We start from the raw sequence: 25,390 nt of genomic DNA on the forward strand, positions 1-25,390 counted from the left end.
GTGATTTAGCTTAAAATATTTTATGATGAACGATCATGTTTTATTCTAGAACACTTTATAATCTATAAAATATAGTTTCGGTTCATGTATCTTACACTTGCCAACAATATACATATGTAAGTCTTTCGTGGTCTGCTGGGTATCCACACATTGCCCTTCGAACAGTTGCCCCCTCGCTAGTTTGCCCCCTTTCTGCAATGGCGGTCAACTGCCCCTCATATCTTTGGAAGGGGCGGACATCTGTCCCCCGTCCCTGTTTTAAAAATATTTTATTGTTGAATTGTTTGCTACCATAATTCATCGCCTATTGTCGAAGTTTCATTGTGCTTAAGTACACAAAAACTCTCGCGCAAATTTGTGAAAGTCAAAATAGCATCCATAAATAAATAAAACTAAATTTTTTCCATTGGCAAACATGAAATCTATACACGAGATGACAAGTCACAAGTCACAACGGCAAAAAGGGGGCATATTTCCGGGGGGGGGGAGGCAAATGTCCGGGGGCAAATGTCCTAGAATCTGAATTGTCGGATACGAAATACTATCAACATTATTATTCATTCTTTAACATACTTTTTATAACAGATCTATTCACTTTATTATTGACAAATTGCACATTTAGCTTTTTTTTATTTTTATGATTTTAAAGGGCAAAGCAAAGTATATATTGTATTTAAGCAGAACGATAATAAAAGCTTACCTGTTTATGCGTTGTGTTAAAAATAATATTGTGCGTTTCATCAAATTTCAAGCCAATATAGTTTTAACGGTGTGTAAGTTGGATATCGGCCTCGTACATCGATCTTTCTGATTAGGAAAGACCTGGTCACGAATTTCATGAAACACCGAGAGCGCGTCACATGAAATTCGTGACCAGGTCTTTCTTAATCAGAAAGACCTCGTACTCGGTCGATATCCTATACACAAAGATAAACATAAAAATATCAGAGTTAATTTGGTAAATTACCTCGGACGTAAGTCTTGTTTCACCAATCATTGCATAGATCTTTGGTAGTTGTATTGCGTGTAAGTTGTTACCTTCAATTGTAAGAGTTCGTCCACCACTTAATAAGAAGAAATGACATTTGTAAATATTGTTTTGATATGTTTCATCTTAAATATTTTGCTTAGTTTAATTTCAAAAAAATACATACAGATAATAAATTCAAGACAATAATGCAGTCATGCGTCCAGATAATACTGTTTTGAGTAATAAACAGACTCAAATTTAATTGAAATCTTTCTTTCTTGTGTATTTCTTATGGTGACGAAATCATGGAAAAGTTAAGAAGAATAAGTAGTTTGGCAATATATGTTACACCATACATCAAACATCATTCAAATGCAAGACTTGTGTTGAATTTCTCTAATTTCAGTGGAGGACAGGATAAACTTTTGTATATTTACATTAATGTATTTATGTATAATTGTGAAAAAAAAATTGTTTAAACTAATTGCTCCAAACAATCACAATAAATAAGGTACAAATCAGGTATATGTATATACATTTTACTTTGAAACAGATATTTTAAATACGAAAATTACAATTTATTCAAAGAACACGTTTGTCGTTTAACCTTTTCCTTCATATAGCTTTTCGCCCCCTCCCTTCTTGAGGCCTCAAACAGTGAAAAAATGCCATATTTAGGCAACAAACACTCTTTTTTGTTTAAGAAATGTTGTTAAAAATGTGACCACTTTTTCGGCGCCGCCCCCATCAAAATGGTACATTAGGGGGTTCCCAGAAGGTGGATATACCCCCCTTCTGTTTTTTTGGGGGGGTTGAAGGGGGGCGGCAGTTCCCCTCATCGCCAAGAAAATTTTGGACATATGACAGGCTAAAAATGGCCTCAGGTCGATCTAAGGGTAACTAGTAACCGATAATGAAAAACCTTTTACTCTATCTCAATTCATTAAGAAGTTTCAGCCCTTTGAAATCAGTTTTGATGGAAAAAACAATGCAAAAATAGTGATTTTTGGCAATTTTAAGACGTCCCCCCGTTGCCATGGTAACAGAAAATTTACATGCTGTTACAGAGGCTATGGTCTAGTCAACATTTGTGCCAAGTTTCATCAGTATTAGAGCATTTTTCATAGTTTCATAGAAGTTTGAACTTGTAACAGGAGGCTTTTCAATGAAAACGGCCTTTTTTCACAATATGCTCATGGAGTAAAAGGTTAATTATGGCTATTTTCGGTCATCTGGATATCGGAGCTTCTTTTTGGGGACATTGATTAATTTTAATTTGTTTCTGCAATTGGCATGGTGTGTACTCAGATTATTTAATAAAGGCAATTTTATTTATAAAATGTAACATTGGATGACAAATAGAGTAAAGTGAACAGCAGGACAGACTGGCTTTATTGTATGCCCCACTTTAACATTAATGCCATTAACGTTATTTTCGTTAGAAAATCAATAATTCATAAAGTCGAAACATTACCTGTTAAAACTTTTTTTCGGCGATATAGATGTTATACTTGGATCTGCAATATATGTATATGTCACGTCTTCGCTTAACACAGCATTCGCACCGTCAAATTGTACATTCACGTCGAGAACCTTATCTTGATCATTAATGTTTCCAGCTGTTGTTATGCACACACGCTTTTTTGACGAGTTCCTGTATATTGAATTTATAAATAGTCAAGCATTACAAAGTCATGATGTTTTCTCCCGTATCCATTACAAATGTTCATATAAGGAGGGCTATTATTTAGAATAGAACTGGCCAAGCTTAATTTATGAGAGAGGTGTCACCATGTTCCTTTTTAAATATCCGCTTTTGCTGCGGTTTTGCTATAAAAGGTGCCATATCACAATTTTGCGGCGCCAACTAAGTGCTACTGAATATGTATGAGTAGGACGTATGGATTTGCTGCTTGAAAGATTTGCTGTTTTCTGTGCTATTTTAAACAAGTTATTGCTACTTAATTTTGCAGAACATATTTTATATAACATTTGTGCTGATTTGAACGCAATGGGTAAAGAATTTGTGCTGATAAAAAGATAAATAATGAGTGCTGATAAGTAATTTGTGCTTCTCAATGATTTGTGCTTTAACAGAAACTGTGTTGCCTAGAAAAATTGAGGATACAGATCTATAGCTATATGCTTTATGGGGGATTTACGCCAATAATTTCGCCAAACATAGAGCTATAAGAGAAATAAGATGTTTAATGGAAATTAAATATGTACTATGACCAGAGGAAGCACAATGGTAATAGCAGTAAAACAAACAGTATATCTACTTTACGCCTTACAGACAGGGAGAAAGGCGAGACAAACTCCCCAAATATTGGTTAAGTCTTTTTCATTTCTCATCTGTCAGTTATTTGCCTGCCAAACAAGAAATGCGTATCTTATGTAAGCATGAAAGAATGTATAAATGCATATAATCGAAGCATGATTACCATTCATAAGAGCTCAGGTGCTCTTTCACACATGAAAGAATCCGAAATCCTTGTCGGGATTTGACGGCCACGGAAATAGTTATTAATACAAAATATAAGGGGATTATATGGCGAATATATATATATATATATATATATATATATATATATATATATATATATAATATATATATATATATATATATATATATATATATATATATATATATATACAAATTTATATATGATGATATTTTATGCTATTAACAAATATATGAAGGTACACGAAACAATCAAGTACACAACATGTAAAAATGGGGGAAGATTACGCAGTTTTAAAACGTTAAACAACAAATTTTAAAATTTCAAATAAATCTTCATGACCATCTCCCGTTTTATTTGAATGTTTAATAGACATCTTTCTTATTTTTTGGTAATGATATTCCATATTTCTAACTAATATATTTAAACACATACAGAACATTAAGAACATACATGTGGTTAATAAATTGTAGGTCTATATTTTTGCCCCGTCCTTAAAAATAAAAAAGATGCTAAATCATATAATGCTGAATATACATACTTGTTAATAGTTCCATCTTTAAAATTATAGACTTTGCAGGCTTTGCCGCCAATAGAAACACTCATTTCTCTACCGGTGTCCAGTAGCTGTCCATATAGCGTAACAAGTGTGCCACCTGACATTGGTCCGAGGGAGGGCTCTATATCACTGACTGTAGGAACCTATTTACATAAGCATTAAATAAGTGTATGTATAAGCATATCAATGAGTAAAACAGTTTAATGTATTTAAATGTTAGATTTTATGCACTTTATGTTTGTCCATTTTGTCCTGTTTTTTATTCTAAGTGCTTATACTTAAGTGCTTAAAACGTGGAAGTCATTCTCATAAAAACAACAAATTGATTACTTCTCGCCGAACCGTACGTAGTATACACATAAACAGAAACTTTGATCTCATTTAAGAGTTCCGTATGCACTGCTATGTATTGTTCACAGTTTATATATATGTACATTTATAAGATGACTTATAGTCCAAATTGATCGAGTGTTGTTGGATACACTCCTGTCATGTATATTTATTTGGTATACATATATTCATAAATGTCACTATAATAACCAATTTACATTTTTCTTAGATGATAAATATATACAAACGTATGCAATAAATATTGTGAAATAGCGGTCATCCTTGTTAACATTATGGCTATTGTTTTAATAAATGATATTTTGTGAATTTCGTCCATTACACGACACAATGATATATGTACTGGTTATACAACGGAATACTATAACTAGATTTCTTAACATGTTCACTTTACTTTGACAACCTCATAGACATGCAAGCATTAGTGGTTTTAGAATGCTTGCGTTTGACCTAATTATGCTATGATATAAAATAACACCTTTAAAAAAATCATTTAGTCACTTACGGAGAAGAGTATTGTAAGTTTGAAATTTTTGTTTGCATTTTAAAACACAATAGCATAATGACAATAATTATGACAGCCCTTCCCATTGTTTGAAGTATATGTACCACCACTTCTTTGCATCTATTAAAGTGATGCAATATGGCGTACTTAAGAATCTGTGGGCAATTACTTTGAAATAAACTTCTCCCTTAGTCTTTGTTTTACGACTTAAGATAATACAATCACAAAAAGTATGGAAAAAAGAATGATCCCTCGGAAGCATCAATCACAACATAATCAATCTAGTATGTTGACAAGAAATATTAAATGAAGTCGAATTATACAATAAAAGAAGTGCATATCATACCCGAAATTGGAACGGTGACGAGTACTCCCCACTAGCGTTATCTTTTCTTGTCACAACCACAATTCCCTTCATCACTTTGTTACTCGGTGGAAGTTCACACTCGATCCTAAATTTATTGAATATCAACCGATGAAATGTTAACATTTTATTATATAAGAATGAATTGTTGTTAATGATACTATAAGTAGAATGAGAAAAGTAAACTTTTGTTTTAACACTATCATATATGAATAAAAATATATTGAATCAATTCACAAATGCTTATCTTGTCTATCTGGTCAAAATAAAATACAACAAACAGAATTTACATATTTAAGATTCAAAATCTCTTTTAATCACTTTTTAATGAGTTTTAATAACTCAACACAAATCTTAGGGACAAACATATTATAATGCTATTGAGATTGCATTTTTTTCCAAGGTGGCCAGAGACAGTGATAATTGTTATAGGACATATACAAGTGATTATCAACATAAAAGGTCAATTAAAGGTCAGTCTAGAAAAACTGCATCTCACTTTATGCCAGGAATGTAGCCACTTTCAATTGAATCACAGACTGTTCCGGCAACTGTCACGGAATCGATTGTTTCATTGAAGGAAGACCCAAGATTCACACCTGTAATTTCTATCAATGTCGTTGCATTCATATGAGCGCTGAGTGGATATACCTATGCACAGAAAAGTTATTGTGATCATATTTTAAACTATTTGCAGTAATTCAAGTATAACACGTGTGTTACAATGATATATTTGTGCTGAACTTTAAGAAATATTGCATTCCTTCTATGTAGTTTAGTGTAGAAACTGTATGACAAACCAATTTATTAACACCAATGTTTGTTAGGAAATATCGGTTTTAATTTCACAAAGCTTCCTTTTTACCTTAGTAATGATAGGATCGTCACAAGCTGTGTTGTTACATATTTCACTGCTGTCAACACACGCTTTGCCGCACCATTGACAGTTAAAATGAGGTTGATACAATTCAAAACTTTTGCAATGTCCACAGTTATTAGCGGGTTTCGTAAGTCCTGCGCATGTGTAAATGATAACTGAAAACAGTTAAAACATAGTGTATGTAGGATATTTGCTTTACTTATAATGCTATAATTCTCATATAAGATTTATTTGGAGTCATCGTCAAACCAAGTGTACCTATAATAATCCAAACAGCGGAACTCCTTTTTACATTATATACCTCAGAATTATACGATCTGATTATAAAAAGATGATTTTAATATAACTTTACGAATTCTGAATGTGCAGAATGGTAAAATTCCCGAATTTTAGTTATTCTAGGCCTCTAAAGCCGGAAAATAGATGTTATTTTTTCTTATTTTCTAATATATCATAACCAATTACCTTGCTCTGCACTCCCGTAGACTGGAGATCCTCCCCACATAAGTTGGACTGTAGCATCGAGTTTACCTTCTTGTGATGTTATTTTAGACAATCCCTCCTGGGTGTTATTGAAAAGGATAATAGGTTATTTGTTTATAATAAGTTAAATTAAGGTACTGACTGATTATTCTAAAAAGTAATAATCGAAAAAGTTAAATGGTATTAATACTATTATAATTATGACTTTTCTTTTCGGACAGTTTGATAAGTGATACCTTTACTTGCACTCAGCAGCTAGGTGCTTTTAATTTTGTGTGTCAATTTATTAATATTGAAAAAAATTAATGTTAGCGTTACTTATACCGATATTAGTATTTAATACGTTGACGAAAAAAAAAATGAAAAAAAGGACCGAGTCATACCTTTTCTAAATAACACACCAGACTTCCATGATTAAAGGTTGTCCTGTTAAACAAAAGTTCTTGTGATCCTGATACAACTATCTTGCAACTATACTTCAATGAGTCTAGTGTTGTTTTAGGCTGAAATCACGAAAGTTTATACTGATAATATATTGTCTTAAAATGTGTTGTTCTGAAATTTATTGTCCTAAAATACTTCTACCTTCAGTTCAAGATTAATACACATCATTTGTAAAGAAAAGGTTACATGTCTAGAAATGTGACCATAGCAATAGAGGATTTGCAGTAAGGTTAATTTTAAGATGTAGGTTTATGATGAGAATGTTCCATAACTGTGTCATACAACTCATCACCGTTACTGTAATTGTTTGATGTAGGTGAAAATTTCTCATCAAAAACACATCTACGGCAAAGCCTCAGCAGAGATCCTTGGCAAATGGGCGTGCTATTACTAACCTAACAATATTTATATAATTACTAACCGCAATATATAATGGGTAAATGTGATTAAATATTATATATTGAAACTATCATAAATATCATGTGAATGATAAAATATACTTCTAACAAATTGGTTCCCGTTATGTTTATAGTATAGTTTCTGCCTCTAGAGAAATACACGGAACCATCCGAATCATGTACGATATCCTGACCATTTGTAACAACAGTGTAATTAATGGTGCGTGGACAATCTTCTGTATTGTTGATGCTTTTCTATAATATATAAATACTAAAATTCTGTGAATACTTGTAGACATAAAATGTCAATTAAAAATCATAAGGCATATCAAGTAAAATTTTCTGACATCACGTGTTTCGTAGAACTAAACCTGATAATTATCATCATTTTAACGAAAGGCTGGCTAATCGACACTTTAAAACACTATAATTACTAGTAGTCTTTTTAATATAGTAGAGTAGAACATTAGTAATAAATGTTAAGTACTTTAAAACAAATTGTGCATTTGAATATAATTTGGATGCCATACGATTGTAGGTTTTAAAAAACACATAATTATTTCATTGAACAATTGAAACTTTAGATATCATTGAAACAGAGTGGAATGAAATGTACATTATTACATGTTTTGCAGTAGATTACTGAATTATAACGGTTAATTATATTCTGATAATTTCACAGTAATGATTACCAAATATAATTTCACAGTAGCCGAACTATATTTGGCGTAAAAATAAAATATTTATCATTAATGAATGTTTTTTCAGCGGAAATGTAGTCAATCATAATAAAAAATGTACGTGATAACTGTAGTTCGTAAATATTTACGAACGTTGTGCTGAAAAACATCTAAAATCTAAAAATAATCATGGAATTATATTTTGCTTCAACATTGTGACGTCATTATTTGATGACGTCATGAAGATAAGAGCATGACGTTACGCGGCAAAAATTAGTAAAATGGTGTAAAAATCGTTAAAAAATCATGAAATAAACAGAAAAATTTGTTTGTTTTACATGTGAGATCAAATAATATTTCACTTGTGAACCCCAGCTATTATATTTTCACTCGTGGCTACGCCACTCGTGGAAAATATTGCATCTGGTGTTCACTCGGTGAAATATTTTTCGATCTTACACTGAAACAAACAAATATCCTCTATATAATGTTTTTTTAACATATAGAAAAAGAAAGCTTTCTGATCCCAATCTTCCTGCAGGAAAAATATTAATTGTAATACAGCAAAACTGATAAACTTTCTTTAGGAAGATCATAAATTCTTTCAAGACCTTAAGTGAAATCTTATAGAACTACCGTTATCTTCTCCTATTAGCTATTATACTGACCTTTAAATTAACTAATCGTACATAATATTACATGTGGTTTGTTAAGTGAAAATGATAATTATTGTTATCAATTTTAAGTAGTTAAATTTGATTGGTTCATGATTAGTGTGTAAAATCAATAATTGTGGAGTGCACGTGATTTTTGCAGAAGATATCAACTTATGGTTTTTATATAATTAAAATAATAATGTTTGTACATTAACACAGGTGTGATTTGTACATTGGTTCAAGAAGGGGCACCATTTGCATGACCAATTCTTTGCTGAGCAATCAAAACATCTGAAAAATATAAGTTAATAGAAAGATAAAAAAATGAAGTTTATAGCAAAAAAAGCAAACTTTTGTTTAAAATTGAGAATAAATGCTATATTTAACTAACAGTTGATTAATTTATTATACAAAAACATCTGTAAACATTTGTAAACATTTTCATAGATATTTTACGCATAGAAAATAAACAAAAAGGAATATCCTTATTGTGCAACGCTAACAAAATAAAATAAAGTTTGCAGACTCAGTTTGAATAAATCTGGTTTAAAAAAAACAAAAACAAAAAAAAAAAACAACGAAAAATGAGTGCACTGTTTATCATACCCCCTCTCCCAGTAGCATCAAAATGATCGCTATTTGATCAAGCATAAAAGAACATTTTGTACAGGGTACAAACAGCTGTTGATCAAGCATTAGTCGTTAAATCAAAATAAATGCAAGTTGTAACATCATTGAAATATGGAAATCAAAAGAAATGATGTTTTAATCTTTTACAATTGGTACAGTTTATATATGAGTACTTAAATTAATGCGCTGTATGTAAATTGGGCCGTTGACATTGGGGAGTTCGACGGAGTTAAAATCCGATACCACGTGGCACAATGTATAATATTGTAATCGCTATTTAAAAAATCTTAAAATTGATTTGTTATACCTTTCAAAGGTATCACATCTATATATCGTAAATGTTCCATTTATAGTTGTAGTTGAACTATTTGCCAATATTGCAACCTTCATTTCAAGAGAACCTAAAACAAAACCATTCCAAAGTAAAATAAAGATATGCAGCATACAATCCTGATTTAAAATCCTATAAATATTTGTTTACAGTAATTGATGTTAATTGATATTTATTATTATAGTATTTTGATTGCTGGTTATGAGAAATTCTAAAAAAAAAAATTACATACATACATACATACATACATACATACATACATACATACATACATACATACATACATACATACATACATACATACATACATATAAAACAACAAAAATGAGCTATCAACAGTATACAGCCATGTCAGACTTCACAGATGAGCAGGCTCGAGACCTTTTGCTAGTGGTACTCGATTCAAGAAGATTGAGCATTAAAATTGTTTTTCTTAATATATATATGATATAATTATTTACCTTTAATTTTGTCTTGTATAGCAGATATATTTGTTGGCCTACATTTTACTGATAGACCATCGCTGGATACCTCTGCTTCATCAATATGATTAAAGTCAGCCTCGATTTCGTCACTATGGAACAAACACGACACTTTCACGCCTTGCAATACGTTTGAAACTGTTATATTGAGCTACCAATAAAAAATGAAGTTTTCTATTTATAGTTATCATTTTAATTGCAACATTTATGTAAATTGATATCTGTTAATTTACATTATATAAACAACTCGGCCACATATAAGTATGTCCTTTGTCTGTTTAAACCTAATCAACTAAAATTGTTTAAAAAATAATTTTGAACGCAATGATTGTGTCCGCATCAAATAAAAAAATGTTTTAAAATAAACACAAACTTTCATTAAAAGGTAGAGATTCATCAGTGACATTAAAGTTAAGTAAGCGAACAAATTTTATCTCGGTTATATATGAATTTTTATGCTACAGACAATGGTTTGTTTAACATCATTCATGTCCTCTTGCACCGGCAAAATCAGTATTTATTCTACATTCTTAAGCCAGAATAACAAACACTGAAAAAAGCCAGGTATTTTATTTTGAATTTGTCTAATACAATTTCAGAATGACTGCAGTATCTTATAATTCCTAAAAAATGTGTAGCACATAGGGCACTTTAGTAAATGATAAACTGAAATACAACTATAATGAAACAAGAACGCATTATATATTAACTGATAAGCCATCATATTATACCGTTTCTATTTCCCAAACAGACATTACTGTTGGAGTAATATCTTCAACCTGTGGACATATATCACCACTTGAAGCTGATATCCACTCCTTATTTTCGGGGCAAGCATCTCTTGTACTACATCTAGAGATATATAATAAAATGGATATAAGAACGACATTTTCATTATTTTATACTAAATATAGAAATCAGTCTTTTATTGTGTAACTTGTAGAGTCAGAGAATAAAATTAATGTACAACACTCCAAATTACACAATCATATTTAGTCCGTCGTTCAAAGAAAATGGTATTTTGACTGCGATGGCTGTCGCAATACTGTAAAACACTTATTTTTCGCGAGAACCTTATTTCGCGATTTTGAGGCAAAATGTCCAAAATAATTATTTCGCGTCAACATGAATTCGCGTCTTCCCGAAAAATGTGAAATCGGAAACCCGATGTCATTCGAATATTTTCTGTCCTGTCCGTTCATTTAAACTTTGCGTCGTTTATTGTGCGACGAATGCATCTATATCTGTATCGATTTTTCTGATAGCTTGCTAATCTTCTTGTTAAGTGAAACCGTCTGTCTAAAAATATGACAATAAAGTTTGATAATTATTTGATATGTGTTCACTGTGTTAAAGTTTCACTGATTAGCCATTTCAAGGCAAGCAGACGAAAAATCAATTTTAAAACGTTTACTGTAATTGCCTAACCTGTAGTAAACGATTATGTTTAACCTCCGGCTTAAAACTGTAGTACAATACAATAGGATACAATAAATAGAAATGTTACAAACAACTTTCGCAGGTGCTAAAGTATTTGTACCAATTAGAACAATCTGTAAAAATACCATTAACATTTTTTTGTGAGACGCATTAATGTGTTTGTACTTAATTTTTAGTGCAAGTCACAGTTACCTTCCTTGACACAGGTAATATGCAGCGAAGAAAATTTTTTTCCAATTCCTCAATTATACCAAATTGTTAGCAGGTAAATAGTTCATACTAGTAATCTGTACGATATGTATATGCTGCAACACTTGAATAGCTACATGATGTAACTAGAACTGGTTTCGATACTTTCCCGCAGATATATATCCATGTGTACGCATTTTCGGATAGTGTTTATTTTCGGACAAGTGTATAGACAAAGTGAAATATTCGCGAGAAATATGAATTCGCGTCTTAGAAAACTCGCGAATATTAGCGAAAATAAATCTTGCGAATAATAAGTGTTTTACAGTATGTAATAGTAGCCCATTTCTCGAACAATTTATACGGTATTAACACAAAACATTGAATACTAACTTGATTTAGATTTATTTCGGTATGGAATAAATAATATACATGGGCCTTTTAAAAAACAGCATGTTTGGTACAAATACATAGCATACATTAACATTAAAATAAATAATGACATGCACACCGACACCTGGATAACACAAAAAAGCTCTTATTTCCATTGTTGTCCCCTAACTTGCTGGCAAGACATGAAAGCCTTTATCCAGTGCAAATAAATACTTTCAATTATATGTGATTGCAGTTAGATTGCAATTATTTTAACACAGTTTGACTAGAATTACTGCCTTGTAACACATTATTCAAGTCAAATCAGAATAGATGTACTAGGAAGCAAAATGATGACACAGTGCAGTTGTAAGACAATGGGCATTCCTCTTCAAACAATGTTGATGAAGTGATGTCCCCTTTTAACGTAGACTTGATAAAATTGCGTATTAAGTAGAATGATTTGAAAACATGAAAGATATCGACGTAAAGGAGAAAGTCGAATAACTGTCCAATATATAAGAGAATGTACAGATCGAGGCACTATTCTCTCACATCAATGGACAGTCCCAAGAGTTTCTCTTGCTTAAAACATGTTCTCTATTGTCTCAATAGTGAACAGTTTAATCTATTCATGAATTCCAAGCAAAAATTGAAAATTTCTTGCCTCCATTGTTAATTTATTGGTCACTTGAAAACGCTTGGTGTTTAAGGGGGAAAGGAAATATATATAGGTTCAAAACATGATTACTATGCTTCACTGATTTAATTTGTTCAGAGGTCCAAGAAAATTAAAACGTCAGTATTGGATTTTAATACTTATTGATATGATATAAGTAAAGGTATGCATGCTTCCGTTAACAGTGACAATTATTTTATTGTTCTTTTCATCAATATTATAATTTCATCTTTACAATTTTTATTATTTAACTGAACAAAACTGCTGTTTTCCTTTGTTTTAATAATAATAATAATAATAATAATAATAATAATAATAATAATAATAATAATAAGGAAGAAATAAGCAATGAAACCAAAACTTAATTTCACTGGTCACAGTTTAACAAGGTGTATACTGTAAATGAAATGACAGCAAATTACCACAAATCTTTAATTGTTGCACACAATCCTTTGCATTGTTTTATCATGTCGTATGTCCTTAAAAATAAAATTGTGCCAGAAACAAAGAATTAATTTCCGAATAACATGTACACTATTTACTCAATTGTGAAACACGATCACTTCTATAGGAAAAAAATTAGAGAAAATATGTTTGGTATAATTTACATCATAGTTAGCTTCCTTATTTGATTTATCAATGTTTGATATTGTTTAAATAATACTTACCTTCCTTATTTAATTGATAAACACATCAACACTTACCTATGTGTACGTTTCATAAATTATGATAAAAGCATGCATATGCATTTGGCATTATAGAAAATAATATCGTTTTTGTAAAAGACTGAAGTTGATAGTAAAGGCTTGCTTGCTTAATAGCACAATAGTTTAGTCAGTATGATTCTGAGTAAAATCACACACGAACTAAAGTTGACGTTTTCTCTTTTTCAATCTTACGGTAATGAAACAATCGTTCCAGCTGGCAAATAAGGAATAATTTTGTTTTGCTAAGAATTTAAGAAATTGAAGTCTTAATATTAAAAAAGATTTAGAAATATTTCTATTGTACATGTATAAAAAATATCAAAAAATGTTTATATATGCTAAAGCCGAAGTTCACACTTTTGTAGCCAGTGTGTAAATTTAATGTCTCTGTGCATATTTTTGTAATGTCCAGCACTAAGACATTACATTCACACATCTGTAAGAACAGAAAAATTAACTCTCAATTATTTTGATAAATGTTGGATTGAAAAATATCTAATATCTAAATACTGGATACTTATTTAGCAAACATTGGACAGTTTCTTCATTTGTCCGTACACTTAACACATTAATGTACAGATACAACAAAAAATGACGTCGCAACAAAATTTAACTATTAAATTACATCAGAATACTTGCTTATCATGCCAAGTCACCGTTGTAAGGCAAGGGGTTGATTCTGAAAGCTATATTTTTGGAATAATACCCTTTTAAAATCAGATAATTTCTGTCTAAAATAATATTTAACTTGAGTGATTTCAAAACTATGAGAGGTATCAAGATAGAACTGTGTGATTCTCATAATTAGACAAAGTTGTAAGAGAAGGAGCAGTATTCTGACAAGTTAAGAACTTTTTACTAAGACTTTTATTAAGCAACTGACTTCAAAGCTATCAACGCTATCAACATGATACTTGTTGTACTGAATTTTCATGATTAAGTTGAAAGATAAGAAGCATGATACTGAAAGAATTAGGAGTTATGTCTATTTTTCACTTAGAACATTTACAAAAATTGGTCATTTATATAATATTCGTTGTCCTAAAAACAGACTGCGTTAACACATCAATCGGTGCTTTGTTTCATATATCATAGATCAATAAGACATAGTGACATTAAACATTTGAATAAACCAGTTTTACCTTTCTTCTAAGAAACACCAGCCACAATATGGATCTTTACTAAATAAACACCTATCACAGGTCACAAACTCAGAACATGACTGCACAGGAATCTTGAAAACCTGAAAAGTTGATGTTATTGATTGTGTTAGAAAATCATGTTCATTCTGCAGAAAAATAGCAAGCAAAACAACTTTAAAGAATAAACACAACTAAATACAAGTTACCTTTATATAATATTAGATTACATCTTTACTAAGTGCGTATTTTTTAATTATGTACAACTACCTAAATTGGAATAGACTATGTATAAATTGATATTTTTTCATGTTTGATTTTCTTTAAATGTTTTCTTTTTTGTACGGTTGCAGTCATTTGAACTTCAGTAATGCAATGATTTTTTATAGCACGGAAGGGTCATGTTAACCCAAATAAATGAATTTTCTTACAGGTTCAAGGCATTTATGTATGGCATATGTATAAAGACCGATCAATCAAATTGCAGAAGGAGACGTTTACTCAAAAAACTTGCACGTACATATCACGTGTATCACATTTCAGGACACTCACTGACACAATAACATACTACACATCTGATTCAATATAGTTACTAACTTAGAAAACTATTCATATATAAAAGTAAAGTTACAACTTATGAATGATGTTAAAAAAAAATTGTACTTTATGATAATCTTAAGTAGATCGTATGCGTATATTCTTCTTAAGGTCGAGTTTTGGGACAGGAGGAAGTATAGATGTATGCATTAACCAATAAAAATCATCAACCTCTCATAAACGAGCTTGATTTGGTTATTTCTTTGACCTAAATGCACTTAAAGGATGATCTTAGAACAATTGAACCTGAAAGCTTCAGGAAATGTTGTACTTAATGTTAGAATACACCCAGTGCATTTCAATTAGTGAGAAGTCTTAATGTCCTAATTAGATTCACATATATTTTCTGGGGTTTTCCTTGATATAATAACGGACATGTTGAAGGGTTTACAGAGCAGTATATTTTTAATAATGATAAGGAAAGTGTGAACAATATTTTCCCGCTCATTTTATAGTGACCATGAAAGAGGCCATACTTTTGAAAAAAGAATTGTATGAAAATGCTTTAAATAATACTATTTTCAAATGATACGTTTTACCTTTGTTTGAGTCAGAGCAAAGATGTGTTTTTCATCGGATGATGTGTACATGTCCTTTTTGACCCTACTTTCAATGTTGGGTATCCTCAATTGCTGTACATAATAAGTGGAATCACTGGGGTGAACAACAGCCTATATAAATGGAATGATGCACATCATTTCTATAGGCAAAGAAACATAACAGAAAAAACAAAACAAACAAACAACATTAACAAAACCAATTCGCACCAATAAAGACATTTGAAAATATATGTCTAGAATGGGAACTATCTCTAAAGGTGTTTTTACCAAAAAAGCCTTTAAAAAATTGATAAAGTTCTAAAGGATTTTGTATGAACATTTGAATTATATGAAGAATACTAATACTTTGTTGTTGAACAATTTATCGTCTGTAATTAATATACAAATATTTTATATCGGTCACGTATCTCACACTTAACAACACTATATCCAAAATCCAGACATTTTCTTCGCGGATTTTTTGCAAACGACCAAAAAATTCGCCCTTTGGGTTCAGAAAATCACTTTTCCAAAATACGTTGGCAAATAATAGTTCAAAATTTAAATAATTAAAAAAAAAAATAAACCGTTATATGAAAATATATGGATAGGAGAAATATTTCCTTTCAGAGTTCCCAAGTGCGTCCATGTTCACACGGGAGAGACGTTGTCAAAACGTGAGTGGATTCATTCCCATTTCTGCAAACGATTAATTAACGTTATTTATCACATACTCGTGCCGATTTTGCGATTCTGTAAAAACGGTATTACACGGCCGTGTATATATTTTGACGTGACATCATTTGCGTTATACAAACGTAGTGTAAAGACGCGCTAAATGTTAGCGTTACACTATAGGCGCGTCATTAAAACATGATTCTTTTCACTTTAAACACTCTTTCTTTAAAAGAATATTATATTCGTGTAATTTCAATACTGAATTTATTGAACTCGTTGAAAAAAATAATATTATCAACTCTTTCAATAAATTCAGTATTGAATTTACACTGATTCAATATCCTCTACAAACAAGAAAAAAAATCTTCACACGTCAGTACAATATATGTTATACGGTTTTATACCATTACTTTTGCAAGAATTATTTTTTTTTTTTTCAATGGGAACATTTCCTGTAGATATTCATCTCTGCACCGTGTGACATTGGACGCGAAAACCGTTGTGATAATCGTTGTAATGATCGGGATTTATTTATTATCAAGAAAAAGGTTCACTTAATTTGTTTTCTTCAAATAATAATAAATAAAAATCGAGATTAATTTAACATCTGAAATCTAGCTTCGTGAACAAGTATACAGTTTGCCAAAAATATGAAGGGGAAACACTTGCCAAGTAGTTAATTATTATTATTCTGAAAAGTTCGTGTGATGATGCATGCACATTATTTAGTCCTCAGTTTACCCGATTTTATCCTATCTGATTTGACTGTGCTGCTTAGTTTTTTATCAGTTCAATTTTTTAGTGATACAAACCTTGAGAAGATACGAATATTTGATGGTTGCGAAAACACATCTTCAATCAAGTTTATCTTTAAGTTAACAACCCCCCCCAAAAAAAACAAAAAAAAAAACAACAAAAATATAGATAATGCAGCCTTATTTTCATCACTTCACACATTTTATTCCAAGGTATGTATTTAAATATAGTTTTTTCATAATTTACGTTATTATACAATAACCGATCGGCTGAATGATATATAGCTGTAAAAGCAACATCGGACATGTGTAAATATGTTGGACACATAAAAGCTTGACACTCCTCATAATAAACTAAATATCACCTTTAAAATGTCACCAGATTCAGAACCAAGGAATGCAATGATCTTTGAATCCACTACAGACACTGTCAGGGCTGTCAATGGTTTAGCATACGTAACAGCCGGCTGTTTAGACAAAACATGGGTGCCAATCACACTGTGATAGTTTTGTAGGTTGTCTGTATTGCATAAAAAATATTCATCCGTTTGAGAATTCAAATTTTCTTTCTGAAAAGAAAAAAGTCTAAAGCTAAAGAAATACACTACAGCTGAAAAGAGAAGAAGATAATCCGTTACGCATAATAACGTAAGAACAACATAATATATCCTCACATTAACGGAAAACAGTAAAAACAACCCCTTAACCTGATAAAAAGAGAGAATTAAAGATATGCAAAGAACGTCGACATCAGCAAAGTAAAAAAATTAAAGGTAAGTATTAATAGGCTTATTCTTTAATTTTGATGAAGGTTTTCTTCATTTACATTTCTACAAAACAGTACATATGAGACATAACGCAAAAACATAAATTGGTTTATTTAGAAAATATAATTTAATGTTTAAACTTTTGGCTTAGCATGCAATATGTACTGTAATTTTATCAAGATTCGATAGGAATTAAATTGACACTCAAGAAAAAAAACACAAAAAACATACGGCAGCGTTTTCACATGGACGGATACTTCCTTTGAATTTGATGTAATTTTCTTCTTCAGGAACATGTTTACCACTATAACAGTCTTTGATGTTTTCCACAAACCTACAATGGATATAAATATGGGCTTTGGTATGTATAAATAAATAGAAGCACTCAGAAATTCAGTGAAACTACTATAAGATTTAGTTATTCTATCATTAAATATCTCATCTAGAATTATACTTGAGTTTTGTAATTAAGACAAATAATTCTTTTACACGAGACAAATGTGTTTATTCACTTACATTACAGATAAGGAATATAAACGACAGAGAAATACTTCCAATTATTGACAACCTAATAATTTTCAGATACTATAAATGTAAAAACAATATCTAATCAAATCTTTGCCTAGATGAGTAAATGGCGTTCCTTTGTTTGGTTGGCAGCTGTTTGCTCTCACTTTCATTATAAAGTATGAAGTACTTTGAATTAATATCATCTGAAATTGTTAGTTTAACGATACGGTTAAATAAAGTTATGTAGTATATATTAAACAGTATATTTTCAAGTGTTTTGCACTAAGACGATGGATTAAAGAATATCCGATAAAAAATCTTATCACTCGACGATGTCTTTTACGCTTTACTCTTTTTCATCTATTGACGTTACTTTAGAATATTAGGAGATGTAGAAAAGAAACTGGCAAAATGAATTAAAAATTATTGTCGAACCATATTGTTTTCACATTCCTTTTTAACATATTTAGAAATTGTTTAGGAAGATGTGTACCGTTATATTATATAAATGATAACAGAAAACAGAATATGAACGTTGCCAAACAAGATATTCAGCTTCTATTTTTGGTAGGTTAAGCGATGATTTCAAAAATGTCTTGTCCGCTTTTCATATTTGCACATATTTCACCAATTGATTACTCTCAAAGACATCACATTCCCTATAATGTAGGAAAACCATTTGTGTTATAAAGAAACATTCCAGACAAATTACTGGAATAATTATAATTATGTATTTCTTTTCTTCGGTCAATATAAGTGATATATAATTCCGTATATTAGTTTCATAACGTTATAACATTGTGTTATGTTATGATAATCTTATGTAACGTGTTCATTTGTATTATAAATATATAGAGGATATTGAATGAGTGTAGTTTAATACTAAATTTATTGAACGAGTTGAATAAAATCATATTATGCGAGCCTCTGGCGAGTTCAATAAATTTAGTATTGAATCTACACGAATATAATATTCTATTTATCACAATTATAAAATTAGAACGGTGAACTGTTAAAATGAGTATTTTTTCAATGACGCACCCATAGTGTGACGCTTACATTAGCGCGCTTTAACGCTATGTTTCTACATAGCGTAAATGACGTCACGTCAAAGTGTTATTACACTAGTATAATATCGTTTTTATTCAATGGCTTTATTACACTCCCGCGCCGCGGTTTATGTGATAATATGTAATATATATCGGAGTTGTCTATGTAAAACATTCATATTACTAGTATCTTTTTAAAAAAAATTTAAGATATATAAATTACTTTATTTAGTTAGATGGACTATTTGAATACGGAAAAGGCTACTTTAGTTGATGTGCCAGGAATGACAGTTTTCCCCAATACAAAATGACTGTTAAAGTCATGTGATATGGACAAATTGTTACTTTATAATAAGTTATATTTTTAACAATGTAAATGGAAATGCTTACTTTTGCTTTGTTTCAGTCATCGTGTAAACACAAACAGACGATTTCACTGAATCATTAAAGACAGCAACAAAAACTGTCTCCTTTTCAAACACAATTTTCTTTACTGCTTGTATTTCCTTTAACAGTCCACATTCTATTGGCATATCAGCATACGTCCATGGCGTAGTATACTGGTTTGCATGGAATCCTTTGGTGAAGTACTGACACACTTGGGCTATTCTGCCTATTCTCTCTTGTGAAGATTTATGTTTTTGCAAACTGAAAAATAATCGATATTGATCTACAACGAAAGCATCAACGTATTTTTCAGTTGTAATTTCCGTTTCAGTAATAGATTTGAATCCATAAAATGGGCTTTGCCATTTGAGGCCGCTATTTATGTACCAATGTATTCCTGGCCTTGAACATCTCTTTTCCTGGACTTCGGCATGCGGACAGGCAACAAATAGGAAAGTGTCCCATCGATTTTGTCCATTTGGCTTCTCAAACGATGTCATTAAAGCTTGTACTCCCTCTGACTTGATAGGTGGCTCTAGTCGATTTACGACCTCCGAAATGTCACTTAATCGTCTGATTTCACAATATGAATTCAAGGTATCACATGTTGTTATATAAGCGTCATTGTTAGGTTCTGTTTTGTTGTATATGACAAGTCTCACATCGTTATCAATGTCATCCACTGGTCCAATTACAACATCATTTATAAGCTGCAAGTTTGTTGTATTCAAACTATACAAATGGTTTAATCCACTTACTATCAACTTCTGTCCATCGCTTATCAAAGTCATGCTACTGATGTTTTTCTCTGATGACGATCTTGAAGGCCATGACACACTCGATAATTCCGCTGAACAAATATTAAATATACACCAACACATCCAGATAACTAAATCTTCTTTTATTTTCATTGTTATTTACTTTAATCAACAATCGTTACTTTACTTAGTTGAAACAAACAAACTTCAGTAAGTCTATTAAAAAGCAATATTTATTTAACATATGGACAAGTCATTTTTGAGTAAAAAACTGCGCTTGTTAAACAACATAATCAAATGTTTTATTCCAGGACAAATTATTGGTCTATCGTAAAAAATCTTATTAAATGTGTATCGTTTTCATATTTTTTATCACAAAATCTGCTACTCATACGAGTTGCTATCAGCCAATCCGAATTTAGGTTATTAGTCCAACTATCAGCTAATTGTCTTTTACACAACACCAGTCATATTTCACTTCAATCCTTCTATGTTTAATACAGTCGAGCTAAACTTCAACTCATTTAATACGTTTGTGAATATATTTTGTACATACGTACATGTATAAGTGTTATATTCTTATGAAGTTGTAATCTTCGTTTTCTTTACCGTAGGTTAGTAATATTTGGAATACCTTAAAGTGATGCGTTAATGACAGTGGAAAGAGACGAATGTATTAAAGAATATACACATATATTTGTATTGGAGTAAGTTGCACCACCTTTGTTTTCTAACCCCGCTGGCTCCCCGACTGTCGCCATTGTATGTTGACGTCAAATCACGAATCAAACGACAAAGTCTGTATAAATTTCTTAAAAATGCAATTACATAACCTTTGTAGTATCAGAATATATCAGCTTGATTTAAATCAGCTTCTTACAATGCTACACTTATGTAAAACAAAAAATCTGAACTTTAGTCAGATTGAATAATTTATATACATGTATGTTAAAAAGTATATATTCAATATGATTAATAAAACTAATAGATGAAGTAAGTTATACAATTTTAATCACGATTTACAGTTCATAACGATTCACAAAAAGCATAGCAATGCGGTATAATTTTCAGTGAAATAATAATAATGAATAAATATTGTGCCCCTGCTAACCGACAAAAAGGTTTATGTAAAACATATATTACAAAGTTTATCGATTTAACAGTCCGGTCAACCATATGATGGGATTTTTTCCTGATTCTTTTCTTCCGGGAACACTTTTCAACAGTTTTTAAGCTTCATATATTTTCCTTATTACAACAATTTGAAAACAATTAAAAGATATTCGTTTGTTTCAGCGTGTGAACAAGATGTATTGAACTATGGTTATTAAATATGCAGCCAATGCTACGAATGCCGTTGCAATAGTAATATTTATATATGCTATGAGACAGGTACAGTATTTAACTTTCATGAACTTCAGTGTTGTTATATTTTTCTGGTCCTTCGGGATCGGGATCATTGATGCCAGCACTTTTAATTGTTGAGAATTGAGTACCGCTCAAGCCGGTGCTAGGGGGCGTGAGGGATGTTGCACTTATACATTATCCCTCATGTACAGACTCAATCAAACCGAGTCTGCAATTTTCAAGTAATTTTGTTGCGATAAATGCTTCCGAGTACCAGATTTTTATACTTCACAACAGCAGGTGTCAAGTTCTGTGTGGCAGCTGTAAAAAGTTGCCCGGTACTTTACTTCAGTGTTGTTATATTTTACTGGTCCTTCGGAATCATTGATGCCAACACTATTAAGTGTTGAGAATTGAGTACCGCTCAAGCCGGTGCTAGGGGGCATGAGGGCTGTTGCACTTATATATTATCACTCATGTACAGACTCAATCAAACCGAGCCTGCAATTTTCATGTTATTTTGTTGTGATTAATGCTTCCGAGGGATCACTTTGTTTCCAGATTTTTGTATTAATGCAATCATCCTGTGCAATATGTAGATATATTTTTAATACGATGTGATTAAATTTCTGCTGAAGTTTCCATTTGTGGATTATAAACACTTCTTCCACATTCTAATATAGAAACAGTGAAATAAATTTTTGTTGTCATCATTCTGGAAAAGGGATGATCCTTCGAAAACAAAAAAACAACAATATTATATGAAAATTTCAGACCCGTTTGATGGAATCTATTCATAAGAGTTAACGTAAAAGTGCAAGCCTTGTGTGTATTATATTAGAGTCATTGAATCCGAAGTACCAGAAACAATATACATCAATCTAGTAAATCAGATTTTATTTTTATTTGTATGTCAACTGTAGCAAAAGTGTTAGGCTGAGAATAACTAAACTTATCTAATGAATCGCCTCTGATCGTCTTTTTGATATGATATGTAAAATATTTAAAATTTCATAAGCATATTTATACATATAATGCAAGTTACTGTAACCCAGATAATTTGTTTCATTTGAAATGATTATATCCACTCGTGCTATTTTTGAATGATTACAATCATATACAAACACATTTTATAATCACATGTAATATTATAAGGAAGTAATCATAATCATATGATGTATGAGATATGGTTTATTATAAGCAAACCAATGGTTTTTGAACTATTTATCTAATCCAATTAAACCAAGACAAAGAAGTAATTTATATAATTTAAATGCAAGCCTGCTTGAAATCGCCAAAAGCGAGACTGTTTGAGTGAAATTTAGAATCTTTATAGGCAGTACGAAAACTGTATTCACTTTAATTGATTTTATTTAACCTTAACTTGATCTCAATTTATGATAACAGAAACATTGGTTAATATATGATAACAAAAACGTTTAAAGCAAAACATTATGTCATGGAGTTCGTTTTCAAGTTATCTGCTTTTATTGTTGTATGTTTTATGCTATATTTTAGGACATTTGAAGAACAAAAGGGTATTTTTCACTAGACTACTTGTCAATTGTGTAAAGAATAGGGGAGTCAAGCGTGGAAATGCAATGTGGTGTTGGATTAAAAGTCTATCATTGTGGTAGATAGAGGATAGGGAAATCCCAACCCGATGGTGATCGGTTCAATTGGGAACGAGCCTTGGCGAGTTACCGATGGAACCGATTGCCCGAGGGTTGGGATTTCCCTATCCTCTATCTAACCCGATGATTGAATATTTTTCTCACTCACCTGGACACAATACATATCAGTGAAACTACTTGCTACGCGCATTACAACGTACCTAGTTTTGAAAAGCGGAGCGGGGCTTAGGCGCCTGACGTTCGTCCGCAAACAATTCTACTGACCAAGTTTATGTGTGAAAAATTCAATGAAAATAAATTCATATGAGATCCCTCATCCAAAAGCAAGGTTATCATGATAAAACACATCAATATTTAAGTCGGAAAGTGTCATAATATAAGTGTTACTTAAATGGTTGACAAAAAGCGTTTACCGTTTGCAAAGATTTTTCTACTTATTCCGTTATTTTGGCCGAATAATCTATTAAAATATATCATAATGAGATTCGTCATCAAGAAGCATCGTTATCATAACCGAAAACCGAAAACATGGATGTTCTTCAGGCAACGTGTCATAATATCCGATTTTACGAAGAATTTCACGATATTTTAAAGTGTGCTATTTTTAGTAACAGATCGATATTGAAAGTAGGACTCATTGCAGTTTTGTGAAAATTAATATCAATCAATTTTGATTCCGTGGACAATTTAATAGATTAGCTCACATATTTTTAATACATTTTGACCTTTTTAAGTTTCATTTTTGTCAAAATAGGAGTGATACGCGTATGTAGAAGTGAAGTGCTGCACGTTGAGTGTGAGATAAGCCCATGTGAGATAAGATTTTCCTACACCGCTATTTTTAGTAACATTTACGGATTTTTGGGGAGGCTATGCCGACCCAATGTTAATAACCGTCCGTCAAATCTTACTGCCGCGGTAATCAGGTCAAAAAATAGTACTAAGCTGACTCATCACTCATCACAGACATTTACAATATGATAATATTTGCATTCTTTTATTTCATATCTGCAATTTGTAAAGATAATAATTCTCTGAAAAATTCTTGATTTTTGTTTGTTATTTTTTCAAAATCACTACTCCGTGACGTCATACTGCCGCGGTAATCAGGTTTAGGCATACGTACGTTGGTAATTAATAGTTCTGGTATGAAAACCCTTCTATATAATAACTTTATCAATATTTTTTAAACAAAAAGCATAAATGAAAATTTATAGGTAAATGCTTTAATTAGGTGGCAAACATTCTTTATTATTTTTGATAACAATTTTCCAATTACTACGCAGCGACCAACTGTTTATGACGGGTCATTAACTAGAACGTTGCAACACCGTAGTCTCAATATCATGCATGTTCTTTTGTTGTTATAAACCATTAATAGTCCTTAATATTTTTTAAAAGACAAATAATGGTAAACTGTCGCTTACATCAGAGACATGGATCATGCTTGCGTGATAACTAAGGAAAACTAACTTATTAGTACACCTTAGGAGGCTGTACGCGGAAAACGCTCATAAACCGCTATATCATATAGCTGTTAGTAAATATTTTGCATACATTTAACTAAAAATTCACTAATGGTGATGAACATATAGTTTGAAAACATTATATTCTTAAACCATGTATCGCCGAAAAAAAAACTATTTAA

The 25,390-nt window shown here is 31.1% G+C and overlaps 1 protein-coding gene across 1 annotated transcript in view; it reads right to left on the minus strand.

Moving 5' to 3' along the window:
• The window catches only part of LOC132757112 (plexin-B-like), a 36,972-nt gene extending 15,581 nt beyond the window's left edge, over positions 1–21,391 (minus strand). Inside the window, exons 1-18 of the mRNA XM_060748299.1 lie at positions 20,007–21,391; positions 18,289–18,391; positions 17,656–17,859; positions 15,858–15,989; positions 14,725–14,825; positions 10,927–11,047; positions 10,175–10,346; positions 9,690–9,783; positions 8,962–9,043; positions 7,519–7,671; positions 6,958–7,077; positions 6,557–6,653; positions 6,077–6,246; positions 5,711–5,862; positions 5,194–5,299; positions 3,977–4,137; positions 2,445–2,624; positions 968–1,064 (exon numbers count right to left, since the gene is read on the minus strand). Coding sequence (XP_060604282.1) covers positions 968–1,064; positions 2,445–2,624; positions 3,977–4,137; positions 5,194–5,299; positions 5,711–5,862; positions 6,077–6,246; positions 6,557–6,653; positions 6,958–7,077; positions 7,519–7,671; positions 8,962–9,043; positions 9,690–9,783; positions 10,175–10,346; positions 10,927–11,047; positions 14,725–14,825; positions 15,858–15,989; positions 17,656–17,859; positions 18,289–18,391; positions 20,007–20,914 — 3,153 coding nt within the window. The 5' untranslated portion in view covers positions 20,915–21,391. The remainder of the gene's footprint in view (positions 1–967; positions 1,065–2,444; positions 2,625–3,976; positions 4,138–5,193; positions 5,300–5,710; positions 5,863–6,076; positions 6,247–6,556; positions 6,654–6,957; positions 7,078–7,518; positions 7,672–8,961; positions 9,044–9,689; positions 9,784–10,174; positions 10,347–10,926; positions 11,048–14,724; positions 14,826–15,857; positions 15,990–17,655; positions 17,860–18,288; positions 18,392–20,006) is intronic.
• Between the last annotated feature and the right edge of the window lie 3,999 nt (positions 21,392–25,390).

This window comes from Ruditapes philippinarum, unplaced genomic scaffold (genome assembly GCF_026571515.1).
Source record: "Ruditapes philippinarum isolate M1 unplaced genomic scaffold, ASM2657151v2 ctg207_1_1_1_1, whole genome shotgun sequence".
In the NCBI taxonomy this organism is placed as follows: domain Eukaryota; kingdom Metazoa; phylum Mollusca; class Bivalvia; order Venerida; family Veneridae; genus Ruditapes; species Ruditapes philippinarum.